This window comes from Triturus cristatus, chromosome 12 (assembly GCF_964204655.1).
Source record: "Triturus cristatus chromosome 12, aTriCri1.1, whole genome shotgun sequence".
Classification (NCBI taxonomy): Eukaryota; Metazoa; Chordata; class Amphibia; order Caudata; family Salamandridae; genus Triturus; species Triturus cristatus.
In genome coordinates, this window is record NC_140595.1 from 427,431,310 (window position 1) to 427,454,263 (window position 22,954).

Genomic DNA, 22,954 nt, shown 5'->3' on the forward strand with positions numbered 1-22,954 from the left:
ATATTGCACTGATCACCTCGCCAAGGGTAAATTCCAATCCAACTACAGGATTGGGTGGAGCAGCAGTGGTCACAGTGTTAGCATATTCGGAGGTTTCTTGGTACAATTTACCAAAATGGGCCTCCCAAACGGAAGCTGAAATATTTGGCTCCACCGCAGCTTTAGGTTCCCCTGTGCCAGTATTTACCAGGGACCAGAATTTTTTCAAATCCCTCGCTTCTAATGCTAGGGAGAGACCCTGCCATCTGTTCCAATCCCATTCCGATCTTGCTAATTCCATAGCTTTCCTGTATTTCCATCTGAGCTCGGTGACCTTGGGCCTATCAGAACCTACTTTTATTGTATTTATTAGTTCTGTCTTAATCTTTTTACAGGAGGAATTGTACCAAGTTGGAGTTTGGGTCTTTTTCTTCCTTAGCGGTGCCACAGGATAAAAAACCTCACCCAAGGCTCCCACTAGGTCTACGTGAATTTGGGCTAGCTTCTCGTTAAAATCTAATAATCTAGGCTGATTTATTAGTGCATCCAGTTCTTTTAGCTTGGGGAGGGCAAGCTGATATATTTTACTTAAGCTTTCTTCGGAGTTTGCCAATTTCCCCCATTTAACCCTGCGTCTGTTAGAACTGAGAACCAAATTCCCTGGATCCTCACTGGGCTCGGTGGAAGGTGATCCAACGGCACATACAGGATGCACCATATCCAGTAGGAGTGCATTGTGATCACTGTCCGTTCTTACGATCACTCTGAAATCCTGGACCTTGGACCAAAGACTAGTGTCTACAAAAATGTAATCCAGCCGCGATTCATGGTCCTTCCTGTTGAAGGTACATGATGAAGGGATGTCGGAAGGGGTGCGACCATTACACGCCCTCATCGCAAAATTTAGTGTTAGGGACATGATTTGTATTGCGAGAGGAGACCAAGATTTGGGGTCGGGCGATTGGCACGGCGGGACACCCCAAAAGTCGTCTTCAGCAGTAAGGGCACCTTCCTTTAGACCACCCAAAGGTTCGAAATGACAGTTAAAATCGCCGCCTATCACTATCTTGCAGTCATTTGGAAGTTGGCCCAGAAAAGACGAAAGATCGTCTAGTGTGGGTGATTCCATGGCCGCACTAACTGGACGAGAGTACACGTTAATAATTGCCAGATTTAGGGCATTAGGCCACTTGAGTAGAATGCACTGTATGTCCTGCGAGAACGTAGGTACATTCTCCGCATTGCACCCAATGTGACAGGCTACCCAAATCGCCAGACCACCTGAAGGCCTCCCTTTACCAGACCAACTTGCTTTAATCTCAAAAACGGCATATCCTACTCTGCGCAGCGGTTCCCTCGCCCAAGTCTCTTGGAAAAGACAAATGTCACTATTGCCCACTAAGGAGTCCCATTCAGTTGTGTGTAATTTGTTGGCAATACCCGCCACATTCCAAGAAAGAACCTTCAGAGTTTCAACTGGAGGTTTAAATCCCAGTCCCCCAGTATTCTCAGTTACAATATCCAGTGTTGGAACTAGAGGCTCTTGCAGGGATACTTCCGAAGTGGGTGGAACAGTGGGAGTTGTATTGGGAGCGGGCGGGACTGGCGGTGTTAAAATATGACCAGATGGACTCTGGGGTAAGTTAATTACTTGCACGTGGGGACTAATAGGAATTAAGTTCTCCTGTCGAGGTATCGGGTCCTCGGGTAATTATTTCTAGAACGCCCCGCACCGTCCCCTGTCCCACAGATTTACTAGTGGTGCCTTGGGTGTAGCGTGGGGATGCACCCTTATATGGTCAATCTACATGGTCAAGACAGCAGTACCTATTAGGGTGTATATAGTTGCCATGAGTAGTGGTAACATTACGAGTGGGCCTGTTTCTGGGCCCATCAACAGAAAATCCCACCTTTGTCTAGCCCTCGTCCCTTGTCATAATCAAATCCTTTGTATTGGGATAAAAGTATGACAAGTGAACCAATTGAATAGATGTGGCTCCCGCACTCCCAAACCAGTTGCAAATATAGGGCGCGACCTGCGGACTCTTAAAGCTTACGATTATGCAATCCCCCACACTTTTCTTAACGGTGTGTCCAACCCATGGAACCCTTCTGACCATAAGGATTTCTCCTCTTAAATTGGGTGGAAGGGGCCTGTGAACATTTAACCAGCTAGTGACCTTATTACGTAGGGAGTCATAAGATTCCATCGCGTTACCGGGGAGCACGGGTACCCCCTTCAGAATCACAGTGTAGGCTGCCGCCTCTGGAGGCAAATTGACTATTTTTCGCCAGTTATAGGGGCTAGCTGACCGAAATGGGCAGTTAACTATGTCATTTGATGGTCTCTCCTGGCCTGATGGAGGGGCTGGGTCGAACAATTTCGACCTCCTAGCAGTTGGTGACAAAGGCAATTGCCTAGAGAGGGGAACAGAGACGTGTTGTGACGGGGGGGGTTTTGGCCAAGCCTTACTCAAATAAGAAATTCTTGGATTGATTCCAGTCAAATTGTCTTCCCTATAAGATTCTGAATTTGTAAGGCCTCACTTTTAGAGCATTGCATGCCACATTTTATTAAGGGGAATGGCTGCCACAGCGGGGATACCATTTTTGGATATCCGTAAGTTCACAATGCGGAGAGCCTGTCATACCTTTTGTGCAACACTGCTTTTTTGATGGCCAAGCCAAATTGGAACCGCAGTGAAACAGATGTTGCTCTTTGAATCCATTCAAAATAAGCTTTTTTCAGTATGTTCTAACAACTATAAAAGCAATAACAAATTTAAAATACAGTGCTCGAACAAAGAATTCCTTCCTACATACATAGAATATTCCAATTCAAAATATTTGTACATCAATTTTCAGCGAACAAAGCCTTTCCTTACATTAATTGCTTTTAAAATATATGACGCAACCTAAAAACAAATCCCGGGGTCCTCCAGGGCAACAAGTCATTTCATGGAGCATGATGTGTTCTTACATTATATTGTATAAAAAGTGGTTTCAAGTTATAACATCTAAAATGCAAGTAAAGGTTACAAAAGAGCATAAAGTGCGTTGTGCTTTGCTTAGATTGCGCATCGCAGGGGCTAGAATCTAGGGAACACATTTTCATTACAGGAAAAGCGACTAGATGGTGTACTATACATAGTCTCAATCTAATACATACAAAACGGTGTGACGGGTTTGTCACTGTGGTCAGATAATCTTGAATTCCCCTTCTAGATACAATTGTTCGGTAAAATATAAAGCTGGATTGCTTCCCTACCACTCTCATACAGGTTTCTGCTTTAAAAGTAAAAAATGAATCCTTAATCTCCTGTTTAGTTAAGGTTATCAGATGTCCTGTGTTTACATGAGTCTGTAATTTAGTTAATTTAGGATATATATCACTGATATATTTAAACCATGGGATATGTGATCTATTATCCAGGAGTAGGTTAGTTTCTTCTCTGGCCCAAATAGATCTCCATAACAGCAACTGCCGCATAGCAATCAGATCGGCTAGGTATATTAGTCCTACTTCTTGATGTATTATTTCAGTGGACACTGAAGGGGGTAAACTTTAGAGATGTTTAAAAAAAGTTTTGTTCTTGCTGCAGAGTCTGATTACAGTTATGGAGCCACACCCCTGCACCATATAGGGCGATAGCAACACATGTAGCCTTATATACTGCTATAATTTCCTTTACCGGGCGATTGCCTAGTTTTGATGCAAATCTAAAAACCACATGTGCACTCTTAGCCATCTTAGAACGGGCATTAGTTCATTCATGAGTCCATTTCCCATTGCCTGAATAAGTCACTCCCAGGTAACAAAAAGTATTATTGGTTTCTACTGGGGTGCTGTCAGTGTAAAAAGTTTTGCATTTCTTTGGTTTAGGGCGACAAATCATAGTAAAAGTTTTTGGTTTATTAATTGAGTTTCCTTGCAGCAATAAAATTCCTAATATTATCCATTAATTGTTGTAGGCCAACCGGGGTCCTAGATCCTAGAAAGCAGTACAGCATCGTCTGCATATAATAGGACAGATATGGAACTACCAGCAGTTTGAGGAGCACCCGCCTAGACCAACCTCAAACCTTTATCAATCTCATTTATAAATAATGAAAAAAGGAGTGGGGCCAGGACACAGCCCTGTTTGATACCTCGTTTTACATCAACATTTGGTGTACACTCGCCCCACTGCCATATCACACCTTGCATGATAACATCTCGTTAAGCTTTGCGAGAAAAAAGATTATGGGTTTAGGTGTGCCGAGACTAAGCCGAGCCGGTTACAGAATTGTACGATCAACCAGTTCAAAGGCGCTTCTAAGATCTACAAGCATAAATATTATCTCCCTTCTTTTGTGCTCTGAGTCTTTTCAGCTTAAGTGTGGCTCATTTACTCCTTCCATGTCTTTCATTTAAAGTTCTGTAGTCTTAATTAAATAAGTGAATCTATGATGGGCCCAATGATAGAAGGAAAGAAAGTGCCTCCAACTACAGTTCTCCAGTATAGGTGTCTGTCTCAGATTCACATACAACTCTCCCTCCCCCTTTCAACAAGGCTCTTCTTTTTGCCTTACATTATTGCATGAATCTTGGAAGCTTCCAGTGTAGATACGCTGCACAAAGTGCTTTTTTTGATGACGGTGAATGATTAAAGCATGTACATCTATGACAGATACCAGGTCTTGAACTAATTGTAAATACAGATTTTCTTCTTTGTGATGTCCTAGTTTATCACATCTGACACCCTCTTCATGCATACTTTGATGTGGTGCTCACAGCTTTGAGTGGGGGCAAGGCTTTAGATATTTTAAGGGAGGTTTGCTGCTGTTTAATGGCTGACCATAACATAGCAGTTGCTATATGAATATCTGCAAAGGTAAAAAGAATGTGGCTCTGAGCCATTCACAGAAGGCCCAGGCCAATTTTTTCTTTACCTTTTTTGTTAAATGAGGTGCATTTTGAACTAGATAATTGGATGGTAATAGCCTGTAATTTAATCGCGCTGGATTTCAATGTTCTCCTGTCATTCTTCTTTCTGTTCCGTGTTCTACTGTAATGGATTCAGTGTAAAAATAAAAAAAAATAAAAATTCCTTCAAAAAACCTTTATTGGAAAAAATTGCACAGAACATTTACAGAGTTCCACGATAGCAAAGGGTTCAGCACAGCACCACAATGCAGCACAGCATAAATGGTCGCAACCTTGTAACACTTAAGGAGACGATGTCATGGAAAGTTGTCATAAAACCCCTAGAGAGGAGAAAACCTACGACCGAGAGAGGCACCATGAGTGAAGGAGAGGGGCAGTGGAGATGAATGGGGGCGTGAGCAAAGGGAACGCGGCTCCTAGACTTGCACCGGCGGCCGCCGCGGGCGAGGTGCTGGCGGGGAGCGTGGGAGAAGTCGCAGGATGCTGGGAATCATGGTGTGAAAGGTAGGTGACAATTGGGCCCCAAATGTCAAGTGAGCGAGACTTGGCTGGTAAAAGGCCCCAGAACTCAGACAGGAGGGTTTGGCAGCGGGACGCATCCTTGAGCCAGAGGGCCCGTGCAGGCCTGTGGCCACAGCACAAGAAGACCCTACGCTGTGCGAGGGCCAGCAGCATAGCGGTCAAAGGACAGGAATCATCCGGGCAAAATTTACCGAAGCCTAAGAGGCAGAGCACGGGGTCAGGTTGAAGCAGTGACGAGGTAATTTCCGAGATAATAGTGCAAACCTCACACCAATATGCCAAGACCCGGGGGCACAGCCAGGCGAAATTAAAGAAATCGGCCGCGGAGCAGCGCAAGCACCTGTTACGTGCTACAAGACCCAACTTATGAAGTTGGGCAGGAGTGCGATACAGCCTGTGTATGTATTTAAACTCGTATAAGGCGCAAACGATAGTTGGGGAGAGGCGTTTGATCTGAGTGCAACAATACAGCCAATCAGCTTGAGAAATCTCGATTCCCCAGGTCCTCACCCCATGCAACGCGCGCACGGTCAGTGGAGATGGAAGAAGCTGCTAGCGTGTAAGCATACATTTTAGTAACCAATTTCTTGGGAGAGGAGGAGGCATAAAGCAGATCAAGAGTGGTCATTGATGGAGGACGCTGGGGAAAGGAGGAGTGAAGCTTCCTGCAAACAGCCCGGAGTTGGTAGTATGACAGGGTGTCCATGGGGCCAGAATCGGTGGCAAGCGAGAAGAATGCGTCCCCCGGGTACAGATCCGATACTGTGGAGAGGCCAAGACGAGCGGTGCGTTTAACCATCCCAGACGAGTGAAGCAAAGGAAAAGCAGGGTGGTGAGCGTTGGGCATCCTGTTTGCGGAAAGCAGATCAGAACCAGAAATGTTATGAATCCCGTCCCAGGCCCAACGCAAGGTTTCGACCATGTCTATTTCAGTGTGTTGAAGTTTCGCTGGGGCGAATAGAGCAGTCGTGAGCGGCCAAGGATTCAGAGTTAATGCAAGAGACCTTATCAGTCAATCAACCCTAGCCAGTTTAAGAATAAATGCTTGTTCTTCCGCAAAGGTGCTTTAAACTCCTTGTGACTACTGATAAAGGTTGCTGAGGCTCTATCCTCTTTCAATAAGTGCTTTATGTCAGTCACTGAACTACTGCTGCTGAATTAACCACACAGCTCAACTGTCAGCCATTGTCTGTGACCTGCAGTTTATGTGCTGCTGAATCTACCTGAGGTTTCAGGATGCTTCAGTCTTGGTGGCTCTTGGTACTTGTCAGATCAACTTGTCTCTTCTCCCCTGTGGTTTCTGGCCGTGAGGTTGTTTGGCCTGGAGTTTCTGATCAAAACCCCATTGTGACTGCAGTTACACAGGGGGGAAAGCAGTGAGGTCTGAAAGTGCTTGCTCTCATTTCCTTAGTGACTGCCACAGCCAGGTAAATAATTGTCCTTCACCCACTTTTGTTCTCGTTTTCGCTCCGGATCCCAATTGTGAAAATAACTACCATACCAGTCAATAGTACTACAGCAGAACAGTCTTCAGTTCTGATGTTCTGGGCTGGGCACAGTGAGACTACATAAATGCTCCTTGTTGCTTCACATCAAAACACATCTAAGACATTCTTGATAAGTTTTTATGTTGCTTTTAACTGCTGTGACTACTGCGACATCCATATCTTAAACACAACAGGAAACAGAATATCACAGACGTGTACATTACTGCTCAGCCACGCTACATAGCCACTTACACTAGGCATGGTTCTAGTCCAACAACCGGGCAACAAGCATCGCAGTGACTGAGATTCAAGAGCTGGTGGCAAATGTCTTTAGGTACATCTCTCCCACCCCACATTAAATTCCTGAACTTGCTACTGAATTAATAAAATACTGTAAACCAACCATGCTAGGTGACCACTTATGGGCCTCTTCATTTGAATCCACTATTAAACCTTGATAACACAGCAGTTTAGCCTTAGTAAGAAAAAATGAATAAACAGAACATTGTATTGAAATCACATCACCCATACAATGACTACATCCATTTTGTGTGATGAAGTGCCTTTTTGCAGATGAACGTGATTGTGTATGTTCTAAAGATCACAAAAAATATTTGATGTGAATAGTCAATCAAAATGTATTGCATATTTAATTAAAACCTCTTTAAACAAAAGAATAACTGAAAAACAAATTGCAATAAGCGTAAAAGATCTAAAAATGCATTGCAGTTCCATTATTTCAATCCTGTCCAATAAGAAAAGTGCTTAAGGGGCATAATTTTCTAGGGAATTACAGGGTCTATATTTTCAAGATTGGGCATATGATGGTTTTTACGTGAAACTGGTGGGGATTCCTTTGTGGCGTTCCAGGTCTAGTTTCCTGCGGCTATGCACCCCAAGGTTTTTTTGGGGTTTTTTTTTTTTTGCAGCTAAGGGTAAAAATTGATCATTTGCTTGTTGAGTCTTGTGGTGTTCCTGTTGTGGCACTCTATTACTTCTGGTCTGTAGCCGCACACACCGAGATGGTTAAAGAGAGGACGTAACAGGAGCCTTTGGTCTGAAAGAAGTGCAGGACAAATGTAAATGATATGCAGTATGGTTCTTGTTCTTTGGGACACCATCCACATGTGTTGTCTGAGCCTTTTGCCGTCCATTTGGCACATAAACCCTATGGAATAGTAAGTGTCTGTTTCATGTTTTCCTAACAAGAAAATAATTAAAAGCCCGTCTGGGTGCAGCATTATAGTGCATTTATAAACGGTTTCCTGAAAAATGGGCCATTTCACATCCTTCACTATTTGTATATATTTATTCCTTTCAGTCAGTTATTTGGGGAAGAAGATGCGGATCAAGAAGTGTCTCCTGACACTGCTGACCCTGAAGCCTCATGTAAGTGATTCTCTTTGAAACTTTCAGTCGCTTCTGCAATTTGTGTGGATCCTAAACACCAGTTAATTATTGCTAATTCTGCAACTTGGTTAATTGTTGGTTTGCATTTCCTTTTGGAACTATCCTTGCTGAGGTTTGTTTCATTTTCATAAATCTGTTTTGCCACAGTCTACAATGTTTGCATTTTATTCTGCAACAAAACTGACGTTCATGCATTTCATCTTACTTTTATCAAAACTTAACACGGAAATGTAAATGGATCCTCATCTTGGATATTGGCTTGGAGGGGCACAACATGAAATCAGGTTTTTGTATATATTAACACTGCATTGCCAGTTCAATTCCTGCTTTCCTTGCTATGAATCCCTATTCTATGACTGAGGCATACATGTTCCTTTTGGTCTGCTTTAATGGTTTCCACACACCACCTCACTACTTGGCATGCACCTCGTACTGCTCTGCTGGACTTTAAAATATTGTTTCCCATTTAGAATCTGGGATTCGAATAATTACTATGTTTTCCATTGGGTAGAATAGCTGTGCTTTCAGCACGTGTGGGATGGGCGCATGTTCAGACATCTAAACACAATTTGTCTTGGTGTGTGTGTCTTTGTTCACAAATCATTGTTACCTGATAGAGCCCTAAGCAGTAGTCTGGAGAACATAAGAGTTTGAAACTTCTGCCTTATTTCTTAATGGGGTGACCATTGTGACACGCCTTGTAATTCACTTATTTGTTCTAGATGTCAATTGTAAATCTTGTTCTCTGCAGATTAAGTTTTCCCAGAGAAAGAGAGAGCAGCATCTCACATCTTATCCACAGTTTTAAGACTTACTTTCTAAAATGGTCCTTACCTGCTTAGAGTATCTTTAAAACTGTCTAAGCAATCGCCATCTTTTCCTTATAGCTCGATTTCCTAGCTAGGCAGTGATTTATCTGGCTTTGCCAAATTGACATTAATCTTTCCATCATCTTGTATAAGCCTCTTGCTTCCTAACAAAAAAGCAGCCTCTTCTGTTCCATGCCCAAATATTCAGTTCCAGCACTTGCTTGCAATCCTGCTCCCTCCCAAGCGATGTAAAACATGTTGTCACTTACACTTTTTTTAATGGCCACCAACCTATCCCATTTAGTTCACAACTTTCCCATCTTCCAGACTTCTCTGCACTTTGGCCTTTACTTGCACCTTAGAGGCATACAAGAACATGGAGGTCTTGACTTGTTTTACAGATCTCAGAGTCCTTGGGCCACTTATTGATAAAATCTCTTAAAATCGCAAAACGTGAGGCTTTTTATAGCCAAGTTCAGTTCATTTACAAGGAGATGGACTAATATGCTGATTGGAGATGCTGTTGTGCCACTGCTTAAGGCATCTCCATCAATGAGCAAAGGGCACTTTGCTCTGCCACAATCTCTAGCATCCTAACCAACTTATTTTGAAGTCCATTTAGATGCAGTTTTCACTCTTTCCACCTGCATCCCCCGCTCTCCATTTCTTCAGTCAGTCCACAGGAGTCCCTCTGAGATTGTGTGAACAGCCTGAATTTTCCCATGTCCCAGCTGTAATTTTCAGAGGTAGTTTCAGTCTTTATAACAGGTATACAAGTCATGGTGGGCACAGTCCTGTCCTCTTTTGATGATGCAACAGACTACTGCTTAACATGATATAACTGCAGGACTGACTTTTTCTCAGTCCCATGTTCTTCCTGATCTCTGTTGGTTATTTTGAAAACTGTGAGCCCCCAGCCTAATGTAGTTCCCGTGTGTGGCCCTAGTACCGGGTGAAAAATATTGGCGGTTCACTGCTTATTGCACAGACCGGTCAGTGGGCTCACTCCAATGCTCCTTGGATCGAAAGTACTACCCAACTTTATAGCCTGGAAGCTTCTCTTTTTATACTTCGACACACTCCGATATATGCAGCAGAAGTAAGCTGGTCGGGCATTCTAGGTCTGGGTAACTTTATACTGGAATAAACTGTGTCTTGGTCCAAGATTCAAAAAGGATTCTCTTTTGATTTAAGTAACCGGATCGTCACAATGAAGTTCACTTTCAAAAGAGGCCAGACTTGATGGGCAGCATTACCCTGTCAAAGGTCTGTGTCGTGACCTTTCCATGATTTTGTAGTTTACGAATGTAAATCACCTTTTCCACAGAAACTGTTATTCTTCTCTATACATACCATATGTATTCATAGCTGGTCCTTGCTGCACATAAATAATTCAATTCTAGCAGCTTTTCTGCAGCTAGACTTTAGTTGAATATTTCTAATATCACACAACTTTTTCATGAGAATAAGTGCTGGGCAAAAACTCTGAATCGGGTGTTCTATTAGCTATGTGTTTGCATCCAAAACTTTGATGGCTTAATGATCCATACACTAGATAGTATGGAATGTCTGTGACTGATGGGAATCTCCAAGGACGCATGTCATGTAAATAACATCTTCATCGTTCACTTGATGAATGATAAATGCTGTAACATTTGGCTGTAACAGTTAAGGGTTTTTTGCGCTTTTTTACTCCTTAGCCTACAAAGCAAAGTTGGATTGTATTAAGCTAATGCACTTTGTTGTTATTCTCTGAGTGGTTGTTGAGGAGCTTAGTTAAACTGAGCAAGAAGGACGTATTCGTTTTTGTGTTTTCAGGGGAGGCAGCGGAAGCAGCAGTACAAGCAAATGCATCCAATGAGGACGGTGACATCAAACGCATTTCAACAAAGTCGTGGGCAAAATCAACAGGATACGATCCTGTAAAACTCTTTAACAAGGTGAGTGCAGTGGAAACCATTGAAGCTGTTTTTATGGAATTGTGCTTTGTAGGAAATCAAAAAACTAGCTATGCAACTTGAATTCAATATACAGCAGTGTCAGTGGCGGTCGGCACACCCAAGCTCTCCATGGCCAATCATAACGCTGCATTGCGATTGGTCAGAGCGCTGTGGTACGGCGCTCACACAATCAGTGGGAGCCTGGCCATGTTCTCCACCCAGGCTGCAATACTGCCTGGGTGGAGAACATGCAAAGTGCGCATGAATGTTTGGCCGGCCCGAGACGGGCAGCCAAACATTCATGCGCACTTGGAGTGTGCCTACCACTTCTCTCCCACCCCCACTGCTCTGAGAGCAGAGCAGCCCCACCCACCCCACAAAGCTGTTGCATCAGGAACAAATGATAATGTCGTGTTATCATTTTATTTTTCCTTTATTTCACTGCTAAAAAGTAGTGGCAGGATGCTGCTCTGCCTTAGCAGAGGAGCCTCCACAGGCAGTGCCATCAACTTGTCGATCACATACTAGCATGCACAGAACAGAATAAATTCTGTCTGTCGACTGGAGGCAGTATGTGCCAAGGGAAGATTCAGCAAAAGACACTTTTGACCTGAACACCTTTCAATAAAGCAAATACCAACCCTGGAGGCAGCGTGTTGAGCATCCTTTGCGGTAGTGGGCAGGACAGTTGCCCAGGTATTCTGTATCCATTACTGTCGTAACTAGTGGCCATGAGGAGTTTCATGTGCTCCAGCACAATTTAGAAATTACTTTTTTTTTCTAAAATCCAGTTCTACAGAGGAATTCAATACTTATTCAGTTGTTAGGGGGTTCTTGCCACTAACGGAGCAACGCTGACAACATCCACGAACCTACCTGTACTCATTTGGTCCCTGCTGAGGTCCCTGTTGCTTGTTCTTTCTCCCTCCCGCTGCCGCAGGACAGCGCGGCCGCTGTGTGGAGGGCAGTAAGGACTACACTTCCCAAGACCCCTTGCACGGAAGCGGAAGCGACGGATTTCGCGCCCGCAGGCGCTACAAAAGTGAACCTTCCACCGGCAAAGCGGGGGGTTCTTGCCACTAACGGAGCAACGCTGACAACATCCACGAACCTACCTGTACTCATTTGGTCCCTGCTGAGGTCCCTGTTGCTTGTTCTTTCTCCCTCCCGCTGCCGCAGGACAGCGCGGCCGCTGTGTGGAGGGCAGTAAGGACTACACTTCCCAAGACCCCTTGCACGGAAGCGGAAGCGACGGATTTCGCGCCCGCAGGCGCTACAAAAGTGAACCTTCCCCCGGCAAAGCGGGGGGTTCTTGCCACTAACGGAGCAACGCTGACAACATCCACGAACCTACCTGTACTCATTTGGTCCCTGCTGAGGTCCCTGTTGCTTGTTCTTTCTCCCTCCCGCTGCCGCAGGACAGCGCGGCCGCTGTGTGGAGGGCAGTAAGGACTACACTTCCCAAGACCCCTTGCACGGAAGCGGAAGCGACGGATTTCGCGCCCGCAGGCGCTACAAAAGTGAACCTTCCCCCGGCAAAGCGGGGGGTTCTTGCCACTAACGGAGCAACGCTGACAACATCCACGAACCTACCTGTACTCATTTGGTCCCTGCTGAGGTCCCTGTTGCTTGTTCTTTCTCCCTCCCACTGCCGCAGGACAGCGCGGCCGCTGTGTGGAGGGCAGTAAGGACTACACTTCCCAAGACCCCTTGCACGGAAGCGGAAGCGACGGATTTCGCGCCCGCAGGCGCTACAAAAGTGAACCTTCCCCCGGCAAAGCGGGGGGTTCTTGCCACTAACGGAGCAACGCTGACAACATCCACGAACCTACCTGTACTCATTTGGTCCCTGCTGAGGTCCCTGTTGCTTGTTCTTTCTCCCTCCCGCTGCCGCAGGACAGCGCGGCCGCTGTGTGGAGGGCAGTAAGGACTACACTTCCCAAGACCCCTTGCACGGAAGCGGAAGCGACGGATTTCGCGCCCGCAGGCGCTACAAAAGTGAACCTTCCCCCCGCGTCGCGGGGCCGCGCGCGGGCACCGCCGGGCTAAGCCCGGGCAAAGGGCGGGCCCTCTGTGGCCCTCAGAGGCACAAGGAGGCCGGGCTGGGCCATTTACATTTCTTGTCCCACCAATTATTGTTGCAAAAGTTGGGCATTGGAGTTGCCTAGATTATCAGAGCCCTGTAGCCAACTTGTTGAATTGGTAGCAGTGTTCGGTTTGCGCAGCACCCATAGGTTGACTACTATGGTGATAGTGAAGCACGTTGGACAATACTGTAATTGATATATGAGGTCCATTGATTCCACAAGTAGGCAATTGTTGTTTAATACATGTTGGCCAATATCTGACCATTTAGTCCTGCTTGTATTAGGGGAAAAGTGGGTTATTAACAGAAAGGGTGTCATGGCTTCTAAACCGAAGACCAGATCGACCAAGCGTAAAGCATGCACTCCGCTGATTACGACAAATAGCCAATCTAACACAGATACTCTTGTCGGCTATTCTGCACCCCCAACGGCCATAGATTTAATGTTACGGAAGGTCATTGGTGCAGTAAACGGAGAAATTGAACGCACTCAGACGTTTATAATTGACCCCTACGCAAAACTGCCATATACAAACACACAGCAGTCCTCTGCTAGCCCCACAAGTAAACCTTTGTGACAGTCCTTTGGATAAAAGCCCGGATATCTCAACTGAAAATTTACCTTGTGGCCAACAGTTAATAGAGGCCGACCCATTAATTGGCAAGGTAACAAAAAGACTTGACCCAATTAAGTCTAGGCTGCCCAAAAGAGGTCCCAAGAATACACAAGCTAGGAAGCCAAAACCCACCAATAAAGGGGGGAAGAAACAACTAAGGGAGGATGAGCTCATAGAAGTAGATACGTCAACACCATTAAGTCCTCCAGGATGGCTACAATTAGTTATAGACGATCTGCAAAAACATATAGAAACTTTTATCATTGCTCAAATAAAACCTCTTTGCAGCAAACTAGATTAAATTACTAATGAGCTCCACAAACAGACGAAGCTGAAGGAAAGTAACTCTAACTCTACTGGAAATTTAACTTCAACTGTAACCCCCTCCCCAGAACTACTTCCTATGGAGAATATTGGTACCAGAAATGAGCTATGCATTACTGCACAGGTTCATGCCCCACCCATAAGTGTAGACCAGTTACAGGATAGATGCCGCCCTGAAAGTATGAAAGATTGTCTCCCTATAAATAAGGACCAGCTTAGGAGACCGCAGTTAAAGTCAGGTCAGGCTGTGTCTCATGAGCAGAGGGATGTATGGCAGAAAGTTCCTGCTAGCAAGGGAAAATCCCCCCCCTTCCCCCCCCCCCCCCCCTGGAGTAAATTTACCACCTGAAGCAAGCCCCTATGTTGTGATTTTCGCCGGGGTCCCCGAACTCAGGGGGGGTCAAAGGGAGACACACCTTGAATTAAAAAATAAGATTATATACTGGCTAAATATACACAGACCCCTCCAAGGGAAGGAAAGGGGAGAAATTATCCATGTGAGAAGAGTACCATGGTTGGGCAATAGAGGAAAGGACATCGAAGGTGATTGCATTATTGCAAACTTCAGGAACCCAAAGTTAGTGGACTATATACTGGGAAATTCTAACAAAAATGTAACCAGTACTATTCAAACTGTGCCTCTGGCCTATTTCTATCCCAGACACGTTCTTGCATATCCTTTGGCTCGCAATTTGGGTGGGAAGGGAGGAGGATTAGATGGAGGTTGGAGAAGAAACCGCGAATAGATTAATCTACCACTATTACAACCCTATGGCCCGCAGTGGGAGAATAGATTCAGTCCCCTCCAATCGTTGGATGAAAATGATTGACTGATTAATCCAGAGGCACGTCTGGCAGGGACGGAAATAAGGACATCCACGAAAATAACTGAACTAACATCAGTGGGAAGGCACACATTGAATCACAGAGAAATCTGCTCGCAAAGCCAGATTGGGGAAAGGCAAAACCCACCACTAGAGGGGAAGGAGGCACATGAATTGGTTACCTATGGTCGAAGGCTGTCTGGGACACAGGGACCACGGGTGGTAATAACATCCTGGAATATTGCAGGCCTAGCGGGGAAAATAAGTAACATAGAGTGGAAGAATCAATTAAAGGACTCCCATATAATAGCCCTACAGGAGACATGGGCAGTTGATCCCGATAACTATCATTTAGAGGGGTTTAAGTCCTTCTTCGTACCAGCTCAGGAGAGCAGGGCTGGCAGAGCAAAGGGAGGCCTAATAATATATGCTGATGTAAATTTGAAGGGGAGATGGACTGTGCCATCTTGGACCTCAGATAACTTGCAAGCAGTAACCTTCCAGGGACAGGGGCTGAGGGTACAATTATTCAATTTTTATAACCCTGCCCCAGGAAGCGGCATTAATGCCGCACTTGAGGAACTAGACCTTAGACTAAAACAAGAATTTGATTTAAGAAAAGGCGGTGAAAACTCATTTGTACTTTTAATGGGGGACCTAAACTGTCATCTTTGCCCACGCTTGACACCGGTAACTATCCATTGGGATCTCTGCCCAATTAAAAAGGGCCCACATCTGGAGCACACAGCTGAGGGTATATTAATAACAAAAATATTAGGGAGTCACGCACTAGCGCATACTATTGATCTGGTAACTCCTGAACCAGGGGGCACTCTGATACCAACTTTTAAAGGAAGGGGATGTTCGTCTATTATAGACTACATCTTTATATCCACCTTTGCCAAACATCGGATCAGGAAGGTAAACGCTAAATGGAGTGCCTTTAGCGATCATAACCCCTTGGTTATAGAAATACCATATAAGGATCTTCCCGAAATGAATAAGCAGCTGGATACCATTTTACAACCCACCGATCAGGGAAGGCGTCTAAAATGGACAAAAATCAATGCCCCTGATTTTTATATTGCATTAGTACAAAAGGGGAGAAAGTGGCTGGAGGAGTGTTTAGATCTGCACATAGAGGGAGTTGATTTAATTGCCGCCTTTAAGGAGCTAACTAAATGTGCTGGGCAATTATTAGTGGCAAAAGGCCCTAGAAAACTAGTGACCCACCCAAGATGGTTTGATGTAGAATGTGCGCGAGCACTAAGAAATCTTAAGTCAAGTCTTAAGACAAACCCGAGAAACTCAGTGGAGGTGGCAAAAAATAGGAAAATCTACAGAACTAAGATTAAAGAAAGAAAAACCACCTTAAAAGTGGAATTATGGGCTGACTTAAGAGAGGCTGGTGAAAACAGGGATTTCACCGAATTCTGGAGGATTATAAATAGGTCCTCTCTCTATGATTGCAATACACCGGTCCTTAGTACAAATATTCTTCCACAGCAATGGGTAGCTCACTTTGAGAAGCTTTATAATCATACCAAGGCTTGCAAACAAGAAGGGGAATGGGTGGGCAATAGGAATAAGGCTCAGGACTTTACACTCACCGAGATCGTGCAAGCAATTAACGGTTTGACACCAAATAAAGCACCTGGGCCTGATGGCACTCCCCCAGATTTGTACAGAAGCAATGTTGACTTGTGGGCACCAATTTTAATGAGTGCTAAATGCAGCTATCAAAACAGGCCTCCCGAGGTCATGGTCCACTGCCTTAATAGTTCCTATTTTAAAAAAAGGAAATAAGGACAATCCCCAGTGCTATAGACCTATATCATTAATTGATGTTTCGGCTAAAATACTGGGGCGGGTGGTCCTAAATCGCTTAATGGCCTGGACTGAAGAGCAGCACACAATCGTTGACACCCAGTATGGCTTTAGAGCAGGAAAGTCGACCAGCGATCAATGCCTAAACTTATATCTCCTGGTCGCTAAATACACTATTGCAAGTAATGGGACCATGTACATGGGATTTATGGACCTAGCAGCTGCTTTTGATAACGTGAATAGAAGTAAGCTCTGGGAAATGATGACCTCCCTGGGGATTGACCAGGGACTGATAAACATCTTGAGAGAGTTACACTGGAACACTACAGCGAGGGTTCGATATAGTATGGAGGGGGGGCAAACTGACTCCTTCCAATGTTCCAGTGGCGTAAGGCAGGGGTGCATTCTTGCCCCCTTCCTATTCTCACTATACATAAATGACCTGGAGTCAACCCTCATAGCTAAGGCAGCCGATTGTCCTAGGGTAGGAAAGCGCCATATACCAGTCCTCCTTTATGCGGACGACGCGGTTCTCCTTGCCCGGACACCGCGTAGTCTCCAAATACTGATCAATGGATTTGTAGATTTTATGAAAAAATTAGATCTGTCAGTAAATCTGACTAAATCCTTTGCGCTGATCGCAGGCAAAAAAACGATCAAAAAACCGACATTTAATATTGGGACCCATGCTATGGAAATAGTAACCACCTTCCCGTATTTAGGTCTACTGTTTGACTGCAAAATTCAGTTTGATAAGTTGTTGGAGGAACGCTGCATTAAATTAGTTTCGTCATGTGGTGCAATCATGAACTTTGCACAAAGATTAGGCTACTGGTCCCCTGAGCAAGTAATGACTTTATATAATTCAATTAATATAGCCAAAGCGGCATATGGAGCAGAGGCCAGGGGCTTCAGGGATGTTAAACAGCTGCAACTGGAAGAAAATAAATTCATCCGTAGAATTCTGAAGATCCCACACACGATACCAGCAGAAATTGCACACTCTGAACTCGGTATCCCATACATTGCCGATTTGGTTAAAACTAAGCCAGTTTTGGCGTGGCTCAGCATATGGGCTAACCCGGATGCTGAACTAAGCAAGGAAATTATTAATGATTGCTTACAAAGGGATAAAGGAATGTCAATCCCATGGCTGAAATATGTTAAAGTAACCTTAGAATCTGTAGGCCAACACGCACTCTTTAGTACCCCTACTTTAATTACAAGAAATAGTAAAATGCAAATTAAAAGATTGTTGCTGGACAAAATGGAATCCCATAGGGAAACTAAAGCTCTCACATCAAAACGCTCAGTGGTAGCCCACTGTTTAGTTAAAGAGACAGTGGGTATGGAACCCTATCTATTTCTGTTGCATAATCAACAAGAGAGATTTTTAATGTGTCGTTTTAGGCTCAATCTGTTGCATAATATTTTATCTTATCCATCGGGTTTCTCTGCGACTATTGAGCAGAAGGGGGCCTGCGGCTGCGACAATTTGTCTCCGCAGGACACCCTTCATTTTGTATTGTTGTGCCCATTTTATTGTCTCCCTAGACGCATGTTTTTAATTAATATTTTAAAATGTGGGAAATTTCGACATGCGAAGGTAGCTTTGTTGTTCCTTCAAAGAGCAAATGATATGTACACTCTATGCTCTGTAATAAGCTTCTTGAAAGCTGCTGTAAGATTAAGGAACACTAGAGATTAGCTTACTTTTCGCATTGTGATAAAGTGTAACAGTTCAGTTGATGGTTATTTTTTATATTAATGAATTGTATGATTATATGTGTTGTTGTGTTTTTAACATGTACTTTTTATGATGATTTTTTAACCATCGAAATAAAGAATTTGAATTGAACTGAACTGAACAGTTGTTAGGAGTTTCTAGGAGTCATTAGTGGCAGCAATAGTCCCCTGGGGCATTTCTCTGCAGCAGCGAATCATGCACATACTAATACAAAATTTGTATACCTGATAGAAGTGCTGGGCGTATAGCTGACAATATCAAACCAAGCTTCATGCTGTACCATAAATCATCGTCCTGCTGCCCTAACTGGAAATAATGCCAGTGTACAGTTTTAATCTAATCTTACCAATAGATGCAATACATAACATTGTTTCTGCTAATCAGAATGTCAGTTTCAGAAAATAAAACTGAATTGATACTATTTGTCAGGATGTTGCCAATATTGGGCATTTCTTATAACTATTTCTTAAATAACTGAAGATGCAACTAGTATTATCAAGTGGCAGCTGTTGGGATGCTTATTAATATACCTCCTTTGTGGTTCTTCCTAACCCGTTCTACTTTCCCATTGCCTTCATAAAATGATGCCAGTTTGCTGTAACTGTTTCACATTGTTCCCTGAAAATTGCTGTCCCCGTTTCCTCATGTAAGAGACACTTTCTGCATTTCCATGTCAATTTAACATACGTGCAACTTTGCCAAAATTAGCCTTGAATACCCACATTTTCCAATCCTGTTTGTTGCCACATTTGTCCTTCTTTGCTAATATGGATTTTTAATGCTGCCCTCAATACAGCCAATCAGAGCACTTTTTATTTCATTTTCCTTCCTCCTGTGTCCGGATTCTCTATATTTCATTTACTCCAGTAATGTGCCGCAGAAGTAGAGTTTCAAAGAATGAGTCCTGGGGGGGTCAAAGATGTCTTTACAATCTGTGGGAAGATGCTGCAAATGAAAACCTGCCAACAATGTGCCCCACTAAAGGAGTTCTATCATGTGGGTTGTTTGGTGAATTAAATCAATCTGAATACTGTCTTAAATGTTTTAGCTTTTTAAAGATGACATCCGGTATCTGCTGATGATGGACAAGCTGTGGAAGAAGCGGACCCCGCCCACTCCTCTAGATTATAAGGAGTTAAGCAACAATGGTAACTTTTTGGCTTATCTAAAGTTAGATATACTTGAACACAAATGCTATACCTAGTTAATGTTCATATTCACAGAGGCCTTTCCGTACACACAAGTGAGTGCGCTTTGACTTTGATGCAGTGGACACTGGATTTAACAATTTTTTCTATCAACAAAAACTACCTGATAAATAAAACAAGCCTGACGACATGCATCAGTGATTACACTAAAAAGAAAAAGGGACAGTCCTCAACATTTGATCAAATCACAAAGATATGAGTCTAGTGAAGGCCCAGCATTTGAAATTTGCCGGAAACCGTTGAGATGATGTTTAATTGGTAGTTTTTATGCGTCCATAATTGGCAGCATCAGAAGATTCAAAAGGTGTTTACTTTTCATCTCTGATGTAAAAGAATAATCTGTTTTTCCATGGAACCGAAGGCTTTTATGAATAATCAACATAACTATTGGAGAGAATGGCTCCGTTTATGTTAATATAGTTCTGCATTATTAGTTGTGGCCAAGAGACACCTTTAGACGTTTTGCCAATAAAGAAAATGCATATATACTCACCTACAGTGTTTTCACTGATCCCTTTTTAGCTAGAGGTGTGTTGAGTGCTATTCCCATTTTGCACCTTCTCTCACCCCCCCCCCCCCCCCCCCCCCCCCCCAACAGCATGAGCATGGGGCAGTTGGTGCGCCCACTTCATCCATTCGTATTCTTGGAGTGTGAGTAACAGCTGGTTTTTTATGGCCACATTTCAAAGCCACCTGAAAATGAGTGCGTTTCAGTATCTGATAAGGACTATCTCGACACAGATTCGTTACTATAGCCTTATAGCCCGCCGTAGCGGGCTATACCGGCTGTTAAAGGCCCACTGCAGCGTTAAAGGCCCGAGCCGAAGGCGAGGGACTTTAACAAAGCAGAGGGACTTTAAAAGCCAGTATAGCCCTGCTACAAAGGGCTATAAGGCTATTAGAACATTCTGCAACTAGAGGGCAGAATGTTCTAACAAAGCCTTCAGGGAGCGCGAGGGGATTCAAATCCAGAGCTGTGAACAAAGACACATTGGAATGTTGGCGCTCAGGGCTTATACCAGCCATTATAAGCTCGGAGCAACTCCATTGTTTTCAATGGATCTCCCAACATTCCAATGTTCTAATTTAGAATATTTCCCAGCCGTCCGACTAGATATGAAGATTTTTCAGCAGCCTCCTCTGTACAGCCATAGGTCACATTGTTCGGCTCTTCACCGGAACTGATGTGCACGTGCCTATTTAGCCCCCACCCCAGCGTGCTGACCTCAGTTCATGGTCGCTTTTCCACACTAGAAGCACAGAGCCAAACAGAGGTAGAATGACCAGTGTGCCAAGGTGCTGTCCTAAAGCATGTCAGTGACGTGAGAATACAGTTTGCAGAACGGGGAGGAGGGCGGATCGGTAAGGTATCTGCAGCTAGATCGTCTCTCTACCAGATAAGGCATTACTGAAGGTAAGTAACTTGTTCATCTGATAGCAGATTCTTTCGCTTAGAATAGATAGCAAAGCATTCTCTTCCCAGAGGTGGGTCTGTGAACCTGTTTACACTGAAAGGTTCTGGCTGACTGAATGGGCAAAATGCCCACCACGTATGACCCGTCTGCCTAGGCAGTGATTTTTGGCAAACGTGTGCAGCGATGCCCACATAGCTACCTGACAGATGTCCAGAACTTGAACTCCTCTACATAGTGCCCTGGGCAGAGCTTTATCTCTGGTGGAATGAACTCTCAAGCACTCAGGGGGTTGCTTTTTTTGCCATTACATAGCAGATTTAGATGCAGAGGACAATCCATCTGGAGATGAGTTGTAATCAAGACTACGCAGCCTTGGTATTCGGCTTCCTATTTGATAGCGCAGGTCAACTGTCCCTAAGCAGAACTTTGAGCCTTGGTATTTATCCTTTTACGTTCTCCCAGTCCTCTAGAAACAGAGTGTATAGTTAACGACTCAAACATCCTTTTTGTATTCTTAAAACAATTGTGTTATTCACAAAACTATGTCAAACTGTAACCAGTATTGTTTTTGCAGCCATCAACCGTTAATTAATATGCATCAAAAGTGAAATTGTGTGATGCTACCTTGATCCTCTAGATGGAACTATTTTCTTTCAAATCATGTGGAACAAGCATTGGCATAGCCAATAGGTCTCGCCTCTGGGACCTTATAAGTGTTTTGTCAGAGGTGTTTTGAAGTTTGGTGGGAGTGACCAGTAAACACCTCAGAAAACAGCCTACATAAGATCCCAAAGGCGAGACCTATTGGCTATGCCAATGATGGTTTTGCTAAGTCTCAAAAGAACGTTGGCCTTTCTTTCCCTTTCAGTGCTCTTTTTAACATATCTGTATATCACTGTCAGATTGCTGTTTGAAAAGTGAAGTGTTTGCCACCCAGCTGAGCTACAATTTGTAGACAAGAGCTCAATTCCCAGATTTGATTTTTGCACGTTTTGCAGGATCTACAGTTTATGCTCTTTTAGGATGTTTACAGGTTTTGATGGTTGTAAAAAGATCATTTGCTTGCCGTTCTTTATATTGTGCAAAAAAAAGTACGATTTTTCCATTTTAGGAGTTGTAGGTCAAACTGTGTTTTCTCTTATTTGCATCTAGGCTAAAAAAATGTGACGCCAACGCGTGGTTTACACGGCAGCCACGTGCAGCTCTAACGAAATATCAATAGTCAGTCGAAATTGTTACTCATTTTTTTTCGTGAAGAGCATGAAAGGCGGAGTTAAGACAGAATTCTAAACTTTAATCTGCATTTCAACGCCTCGTCAGGGGTAGTAGGCGCTACAGAAATACAACTATGATACAATATCCTACTAATTAAGCAACCCACTGAGCTAATAGGCTTCAACAGTTTAGCACAATTATACATTACATACGCTCCACGTGAATAGGTAAATACGTCATCCATTTTTAAACCTTTGAAAACACCTGGAGACGGTGGCATTCACAATAGAACGATAGAAGCCAGAAGCCTGACAAACAGCAGGTTTAATCCCCCAGCAGGTTGAGCATTCCTTCTCTCCGGCGCTTATTTACGACTCCTGCTCCTCCCATCAGACTCAAACAAACCGAGGATTAAAAGACCAAAAGCTCTCTGACACCATCACTATGCAGGCAGTTACTAGACGACTTTATAGAAAACTTGAAAGTTCAACCCCCTGCCAAGACAAACGCCAGGGAGCAGTTTACGCTTTAGGTCGGAGCGCGCCTTTTGCCTGGAGTCACTGGAGGTGGGTTTGCTCGGAGCCAAAGTGAAACTTCCGCTGACGTCAGTGCACCTG

The 22,954-nt window shown here is 44.0% G+C and overlaps 1 protein-coding gene across 1 annotated transcript in view; it reads left to right on the forward strand.

Annotated features, from left to right (window-relative positions):
- UBA2 (ubiquitin like modifier activating enzyme 2) overlaps positions 1-22,954 on the forward strand; it is a 146,517-nt gene that overhangs the window by 53,034 nt on the left and 70,529 nt on the right. The window contains exons 7-9 of the mRNA XM_085639365.1: positions 8,237-8,304; positions 10,953-11,074; positions 19,548-19,647. Coding sequence (XP_085495491.1) covers positions 8,237-8,304; positions 10,953-11,074; positions 19,548-19,647 — 290 coding nt within the window. The remainder of the gene's footprint in view (positions 1-8,236; positions 8,305-10,952; positions 11,075-19,547; positions 19,648-22,954) is intronic.